This window comes from Solanum tuberosum, unplaced genomic scaffold (genome assembly GCF_000226075.1).
Source record: "Solanum tuberosum cultivar DM 1-3 516 R44 unplaced genomic scaffold, SolTub_3.0 scf00326, whole genome shotgun sequence".
NCBI classification, from domain to species: Eukaryota; Viridiplantae; Streptophyta; class Magnoliopsida; order Solanales; family Solanaceae; genus Solanum; species Solanum tuberosum.
The window spans coordinates 362037-371534 of NW_006239272.1; the positions used below are offsets into that span (position 1 = coordinate 362037).

General features: G+C 32.6%; 1 protein-coding gene across 1 annotated transcript; it reads left to right on the forward strand.

Moving 5' to 3' along the window:
* The first annotated feature begins 7259 nt into the window (after window positions 1-7259).
* LOC102580814 (serine/threonine-protein kinase OXI1) lies at window positions 7260-8907 on the forward strand. Its single transcript, XM_006361261.2, has 2 exons — window positions 7260-7812; window positions 7928-8907. The coding sequence occupies exons 1-2, from the start codon at window positions 7418-7420 to the stop codon at window positions 8781-8783; spliced, it is 1251 nt and encodes a 416-aa protein (XP_006361323.1). The 5' UTR covers window positions 7260-7417; the 3' UTR covers window positions 8784-8907.
* Window positions 8908-9498: the final 591 nt, after the last annotated feature.

Genomic DNA, 9498 nt, shown 5'->3' on the forward strand with positions numbered 1-9498 from the left:
GTTTTAGCTCAAAAAAAATTGAGGTGTTACATTATCTCCCCCTTGGGATCATTCATCCTCAAATGACGGCTAGATTGGGTATGGAACGGGGTTACTCTTACCATCTCCTCTGACTCATGATCTTGCCTACTAACAAATGTTGGGCTGATCTATACCAAAAGTTGGGACTTTCTATAGCACCTAAATCAAGAACGATGTCATTGTGAACATACTCACGCTCTCTCTGAAGTTACCTTATCTAAAACAAAGGGAGAGGGAATCTGGGCATGAAGTAAGAATAGGAATACCATGCCTGGGCCAATGTGACTGCTATTTGTTAAGCTTAGCAACACTCCTCAACTATGCTTTTCTTTCCTTATTACCATACCTCATTGGCTTCAACTCATAGTTCCTACAAGGGTACTTGACTTCTCTTACCAATGTCTGAGTCTAACGGCACACTCTTACTATATTCAAGCTTAACCCAAATCCGAAGGTTCGGGTTCTATACCTCTCTATAGGGAATCTCATCCCAAGAATATTACTCTTTACCACCACATTCAAGCGTAGTACTCTAACAATTCCATGGACTCCTACTAACTAGCTCCTTAAAAAGTTCTCATTCTCTCATCATGCCTGCCAACCAACTAAAATTTCCCGCATTACTACTCGGAACCAACTAAGGCTCTCATTTAACTACTTCTCATAGTAAAATCTCATCCCCCTATTCCTCCTCATTTATAACCTTAGATGGAATTATCACACCCTCATCCTCACGATAAGATGATTAACCTTCTCCTTCTAACATCACTCCGCTACTAAAAAGATCTTTGAAAAGATATCTCTCATGCTCTTTTGAACTCATTACTATCTTATTCTCAACACTTGACTTGATTTCTCATTTTATCATCTCCCCCTTAGGTCTAAAGCTGACACTTGAAAGTTATGGACCTATTTCATCATCTCTGAACTGGTCTATATCCCCTTTTACTCTAACACTCGGGAAAAGTTTATCTCACGACTATCAAATTTTCCATGAGCAGGTACTGAGACCTCTTTCTAAGATGTTTCTCTTAACCTTAATTGGGACCTCGTCTAGCCGCATACCACCTCGGGAGTACCTTTTATTTCTCTACCTTCATTTCTCTCCTCTATGGGTCATAGTACCATATTTTCATTGCAAAGTAACACTTTAATTCCTCACCTATCTCAGGTCAAACCTACTAGATCATATCTCATAACTAACACCAACACCCTCATGTTGCCATCTTTTTATCACGACACTCATCTCAAATTCAAGCTTAGTGTCTAGTACTAAACCCGGATATCAATATGATTGCTCACACCTTATACTACTTGCGACTACCAGAAAAGTCAAGAAAAACTCACCGATTAAGATCTCATGACAAGAAAGAAATATTTAGCTCTCCGTCTACCTATCTACAGATTACTTTCAACTTCCATTTCACAACTTAAATACTATTTACTCACTTACTGCGCATTACCTCTCAAATAGTTCTATCATCCTCTGAATACCATGGGGTTTTCCTTTCAAAAATCATAAGCCTAGCTTGAGTCTATCACATCATGAATACTCTGCTCTCTTATTCAACACATGTATTTAGTCTCCTCTAATACGATGGCACATCGACATCAACCCTATTCTGGTTAAAAGTATACTCTATCTCATCTTGACTAGTAATTATTCCTCTTCCATCTATCAAGAACTCACTACAATATTATTATTCTTTATTCTACTCATAAAGGAACCCATCACTTATAACTGATTTCAATAACATAATCTCCCCCATCACTATCTCTCTTTCATAGATTTCTCTACCTCTGCATGCTTTTCTCTTGACTTAAGGGCACTGTTTACTACTACTGTTCATAATCTCGTAATTCATACTATCTTTTAGGGGGAAATTATTACCCAAGCTCTAAACACACTTTCTCTTAAGGGTCTCACCTGAATAAGGTTTACAGAAGAGAGTACATCTCGATTTCAGCTCAAACGCATGATTCATATGAATGTGAGTACATTCTTTCGAACTCAATAATTAACTCACTCATAGGCTCCTCTCAAGCCCCTCTACAGTCTCATAACTTCCTCAAGGTTTTCGCTAAGAGCAACTCATCGATAAAGAACCGACTTTATTTTTCAACCACCTTTAGTATGAGGGGTAGTCGAATGGATATGCGAACACACGAGTTAGAATAAGTCTCTATGACATAGTTCTATTGCACGATTAAGAGTATGAAAGAAGGGAAACTTTTCTTAAATGTTTGTAGTCCCTCGTTTATAGAAGTGGGGGCCTCACAACCATAAACAAGACCCTACTGACACGGCTTCATAGACACCCTAGGAAACTTGAACTTTGTGCTCTGATACCAAGTTTGTCACACCCCGAGTCTACACCCTACACGTAACTGGCACTCGAAAATCATTGTTGGTTCCCAAGCGAATCCTTGGCCTGGCTCATTACTCAGCGGAAGACTTACTCAAGAAAAATTAAAACTCATAATGCAAAAATAACTTTAAAAACATAATTTAAACTCAACTCCAATAATCGTTTGAAAATAATTTAACATTATTAGTTAAATACCTCATGAACTCAAAAACATTACATCAAACGTGGCATCTTCAAGAAAAGTATGATTGCATTGTATCTCCTCCCATTTTAGATCCTCAATTTGAATTCTTAGTGCCTTTTTCAGTATCACAAAACTCATAATTGGATTGTTAAGCATCAAACGCAACAACATTGCATTCAATTCATTGCTTAAGTTCTGAGTATGCAAGAAAAACATATCAACATCTTGAATGTGTTTTATTTTTCTATCTACAACGCATGTTATCCCAGACATAATTCTCCATAAGCGCTCTCCATATTCCTCTATTAATTTCCTGCAAGAATCCATACTATCAAAGGAACAAAGACTGTTAGAATCATCATGAGAGGATTTTGGAGTAGGATAACAACACAAGGTACAACCGAACCACAAACTACCACAAAATTTACAAGATAGAGATGGTGCACACAATTCTCCCTCGGGAATATATTGACATTGTTGCCAAAAGTGAGCTCCTTTGCAATAAGGATAAGGTCTTACCACACATGAATAGTCATCATTCTCCACTATTTCTTGCGAAGAGTCCATCCCAAGAAGAGTATTAATTAGTAGAAAAAAATATATGTATCAAAATAAATAAATAAATAAATAAATTAAAAGAAAAAGTATAACCTAGAAGAATAGTTAATTTCTAAGTCCCCGGCAGTGCTCCAAAAACTGGTTGCTTCCAAATGCACACGCAAGTGTACGTGGTCGAGCAAGTAATATAGTGGCCCTAAAAGAGCCGGATTATCGAACCCAAAAGACTTGTCAATTAACTATTTACTAAATTATACTAGTCTAATTATTTATTTAAGAGAGCCTAAAGTGTTTGACTTTTATTTGTAAAGAAAAAAATGCATGAATTAAATAATAAGATTACTTACTGTGGTTGGAAAATTCCAGAGTTGCAGCATGCATAGGGTTTTATGTATCACATCTCATGCATGAATTAACTACGGTTATCAAATTATTGATTTACAGGGTTGATTGATCATGGTCTCTCGACCTCTAATCGCCTACTCCAATTAGTTGTCTAACTACATCGTTGAGCGGGAATAGACAATCCTAATTGGCGCGCATTTAAATTTCATCTTGTTTCTTAACCAAGCTTGGTATTCGTCCGGGTGTCAATCCTAAAAATGAATCTAATCAAGTGATATGCAAGAAAGATCAAGCTTTGTGTATTCTTTGGTCTGTCTACCTCTTTGTCTCCCGAGTCAAAGAATAGACAAAATATTTATCGCTATGGTGATCAAGCATAAAATACTAAAACAAGAATACAAAATTAATTTAAGCGATAACCAACATTAATTCAAAATAATTGATGTTCAACAATTATCCGCAGCCCCAGAACAAGTGTCGTTAGCTACTAATGTCTAAGAAAAGAAGGAGAATAAAAGAACTCTAAAAAATATTGATAACGTTTTCTTACAAAGTACCTCCCCATAATAATTATTCTCATAGGCTATTTATAAATATAGAAAATCCAAAATAAAATAATTGAATCCAAAACAAATTGGGAAATCAAAACCAAAAGGAGTTGGTTTCCTAGTTGTACGCGTGAAACTGTTGCCGACTCAACAATTTTGTGCATCTCTTCATCTGCTGCCACGTGATAGTGAGGTAGTGAACAGTCAATTGACTCCTTTGATTTCTGCAAACGTTTGAATATATATATATATATTAATATAATATTCAATTTAATCTATTAAGTGTACTTGATTTCCTTCTATAATCTTTCATCTTTAATTTATTTTAGCTTCAAATCTTTTTAACTTTACACCAATTTACTCTTACAAATAAAATATACTATTTAGCACAATTCATCAAATTCATGCTCAAAAAGGGTAAATGCAAATAATAAATATAAGGCAACTAATGATTAAAAATATATGTTTTTGGCCTCAAATCATATTTGACAAAATTTATTCTATCATCTATCTGAGTCTTGTCTTATGTATCTGTCTTCTATCATGCATCTTAATAGTATCATATATATTTGTTATGTTATTTTCGTATTTATCTGAGGTAAATGTTTTTGGATATAACGTATGAAACTGATACTTGATACATATAAAAGATACATGAAATAATATTAGATCATATAAATAAATACATGTAATTAATACTAGATACATATAACAAATACATGAAATTAATACTAGATACTTCTATGATACATATGAATGTATTTGTATGATACTCATGTATCTAAGTGTTTAGAGATACATTATATATTGATAATAGATACATCAAATTAATGAATTTATTATTTTAATAGTAATAAAGTGAAATTAATCAAATTACATGACCAAAATATACATACTTTTGTCTTTTATTAATAATATTAATGAATTTATTATTTTAAGAGTAATAAAGTGAAATTAATCAAATTACATGACCAAAATATACATACTTTTGTCTTTTATTAATAATATTAATGAATTTATTATTTTAAAGAATAGTAAAATGAAGTTAATTAAACATAGATACACTCCTTGATTTCCGCCTTATATTAAGGAATTTAATTAATTTAAATTTTTAGAATTAGTTGTCCATGTATTTTGAAAATCCTCAATTACTACTCTAATTGAGAAAATCAGTTCCAATCAATTAATTTAAACAAATAAATATGTATCTCAGTTTTAAAATTTGGCAGATACATGTATCTCACAGATTTAGACTCATGTATCCTACGCACGAAATATACTAGAGGAAGTAATATTTGAAAGTATCGGAAATCTTAGTAATTAGGACATAAACTAGTGGAATTTATGTAGTTTGCCCTTAAATTTTTATAAGAAACAATATTTTATGAAACAAATTTGTCAAATGAAATGAAGACGTTTAATTTTTTTTCTTCATATTCTTACAAAAGTTTTGTTATATATATATATATATATATACTCACTTTGTAATACCCTAAAAATTTCTAACCTAAAGTCTAAATCGTATTTTGTCCGTGTATAAGATTCCTTGTTGTTAAAGAATGTTAAGGTTCATTCCTAAGTATAGGAAGTGTATTGGAAGTGGATTAGAGACCTATAGCACTAAGCTGAGTTTAAAGCCTTTCCTATTCACTGAGTTTTTCCATGAAATCGTGCAAGAGTTAACTTCAAACAATTATATCTTTTAGAATATGAAGCGTTAGGTGTCCCATGACCTATTAAATTAAAGGTATACGAGTCTTCTTTTCAACACCACCAATCTTTTGTAAATTCAAGTCCAGAGTATTAAGTTATGAACATTTTACTAGAGATGTTCCAAAATGAGAATTTTGTTCCAAGTTTCACGAACTGGAAACTATCGTCTGTGAAAGCTTTTACGAATCGGGTTCCTGCTCGTGGAATCAAACAGGCTTGAAATCCTTCCGTAAATTTAATGGAAGCAATCCACGGGACATAGAACGTCTATAGGCCGTGTATACAATCCGTATATCACTGTATTTCAGACATATATTAGTTTTTTCAGATTTTATAAAAATTTATTTTGAATTTCTTTTATCACTTTTCACTCTTTGGTCAACGCCAATAGCTCCCAAAAGCTTTCTTCAACTCTATCAAGTCTTGGTAAGTGTTTTTCATACTTTTACATTGTAAATCTTAGAATTTCTATAAGATTTTTAACAACAAATTCTCTTCCTATCTTTGGTGAAAACAAGAACTTAATTTTAAGGTTCAATACTTAATATATACACCCGATTATATACTATTTGTATATATTGATATATTCATATGATTGTTTTATTAATTTTTTTTTTATCAATAATACATTTACGTAAGAACCCTTAAAAATAAGTTATTTATGCAAGACAGCCATTTAGTCAAGGGTCAGAAAAGTCCGTGACATGAGCTTCTAGAAAACCACACCGTATTCGAACGTGCGCCCGAAGTCTTTGACCATAGCGAACACATCCATTACCTCAACTTTTTCAATTACATTAAAATAATAATTCCCTTTTGACATTGGTATAATAAAAAGAATATATAATCTGTAATTTAAATGATTCATCTAATTATAAATTACTGTATTAAAAAATAAAATAAATATTTTAATATTAAATTATATAAGATGTTATATTTTATCAAAACTAATTATTTCTTCTAGTCCATATTAAGTGAATTGTTGAAGTTTAACACACTCCTAAATAAAAATATTTTAAAACATAAATTAAAAATTACTTTCTATTACATTATTCTTTCAATTTTTAAACTATTATATTAGAAAATATAAAGTAGTGAAAAATCAAATATAAAAAAAAAAAGTTCTAACAATTCTCTTGAACTTTAAATAATTCATTTGTTTTAAATTATGAAAGAAATCTGAACAACTTAGTTAATACTTTCTCTGTTTTTTTTAAAGTTGTCATAATTGTCTTTTTAGAAATTACAACAATTTATAATACTTATTTTGTATAATTTTTTATTATTTTAATTTTAATTTTAAAATATTAAATAAATATAATTTAATTTAATTTTAATTGTATTGATTCTTAAAATACAACATAACAATTAAAAAATAACGAAAAAGGTATGGATTAGATGGAGTCAAAGAATATCAAATGAATTTGAAATAGAAAAATCAGTCCCACTCCCAATCTTCTCCCGCAAGGAAAAAGAGAGGGGACATCTTTTAATTCTTTACTATTTGTTAATACCTCAAAAGTCTCACCCTATAAAAGCCCGCAGTAGACTAACAAGTTATGTATGTTGCTCGAGAAACTAAATCGAGTCTTCCCAACTCACAAAGATTCTCCAATCAACATTTTAAACCATAGTATTTTATAAGAAAAGTTTAGCATATCAGGATTTGTGCATCAATCATGTTGCGGTCGTTACCTTCCGCTATGAACAACCTTGGAAAGCCAGAGATTGCGTCGATACAATTGCGGAGTTTGAAGGTAATTTCCGCCCTTGGCCGCGGAGCTAAAGGAGTGGTGTTTTTGGTTCAGACAGAAGACGGTGAGTTGCTTGCTCTCAAAACTATTTTGAGAGCTTCCATTGAGAAGAACAAAGGCAGTACCAACAGCGAATACAGAAGAATTTACCTCGAGCGTGACGTACTCAATTCATTTCAGCATCCGCTTCTGCCTAAACTCAAAGGAGTTGTATCGACGGATAAGATTGTTGGATATGCCATTGATTACTGTTCTGGTGGTGATCTCAATTCTCTCCGGAAAAAACAAACTGAAAAAATGTTCTCAGACGATACCGTAAGGTAATCAATCACTCATTCTGTTTATCTGCACATTGCACTACTGTTGTTTTATTCATCAGATTGTGAATTTTTTTTTCCTAAACAATAGTAATTAAACTGTTGTTTTATTCATCAGATTCTACGCGGCGGAGTTAGTGCTGGCATTGGAGCATCTACATGGATCAGGGATTGTATACAGAGATTTGAAGCCAGAAAACGTGATGATTCAAGAGAATGGTCATATAATGCTAATCGATTTCGATCTCTCTACAAAACTTCCACACAAATCTACTCCAGAAGCCCCGCAAATAGAAACAGCTAAACTATCGGTACAAACCGCGTCGAAGAGCAAAAAGAAGAACCGGTTCTCTCGCTTCAACAAATTTCGCAACTCGGAAATCTCTCCAGACGATTCTATTCACTCAGCTCGACTCGCTACTCTCGAATTCGATCCGATCGAGAAATCAAATTCATTCGTCGGAACCGAGGAGTATTTGTCGCCGGAGATCATTTTAGGTAACGGCCATGACTTCTCGGTAGACTGGTGGTGTTTAGGAGTAGTATTGTACGAGATGCTGTACGGAACGACGCCGTTTAGGGGCTCAAATCGAAAGGAAACATATTATCGTATACTCTCCAAGGCGCCAGATTTAGTAGGTGAGGCGACGCCATTGAGAAACTTGATAAACAAGTTACTCGAAAAGGATCCGAAGCAGAGGATCTCTGTGGATGAAATCAAAGGTCACGATTTCTTCAGATCCGTAGACTGGGATTTGATTGTGCAACTTCCAAGGCCACCGTTTATTCCAGCGCCACTTGATGAGGAGTTGAGTATTTTAAAAGGGAATAAGGAAATTGATGTGGAGTTATTTGTACAGGGAGTGTTCAAAGTTGAAGAGGAGGAACACGATGAACACTGCAAAATGAATTCGCAAGCTAACCATGGTGATGAAATTAATGTCACCCAAATTGATAAATTTTTGGTCTTTTGATTAATATAGATGCAACTGCAGTATGTTGCAGTCCTTTATCATGTAACACAATTCTTGATTCCATTATAAGAATTAACTATTCATTGTACAAAAAATTTACTAAATATAGATTTTAGTGAATATTGACTTTTAAATCAAGTGATTTGGGTGAGAATGCCAAAATTGAGAAGGTAAAATTGGTATTTGGATGATTTGAGAGATGTTCAATGTTAATTAAAAAGGAAATTCTATGACGGCAGATGCTTTTATTTGTATATATGAAATTTATAGAATCCAAATTTAAAACGAAATGAGCAGTTGATTATGATATTATATGCTATAGCTTCATGCCTCATGCTTCCTTGCATATGAAGATTTAATATTCTCCAATTCCTATATTTGGTTGAAAATTGAAATGATCGAAATACTATAGCTCGTCTGCCTTACGACTTCTTCTTGCTTCACTTGGAATTCTTTAATTTTCATTCACATAGTCGTCTCATTAGTTTAATACTAATTTCTTTAAATAACTTCATATAATTCAATATTTATATCGTGCTTTATGGAGGACTGTAAATTTTTTTATACAAATAATTACCAAAAGTCCAAAACCTGTCTTTAGATATGATTTGTAATAATAATAAAAAATACATAATAATAATTTTATTTATATAAATTATATTCATATATAATAAAATTAATAACAATAATTTAAACAAATTTGGGGCCTTCAAAT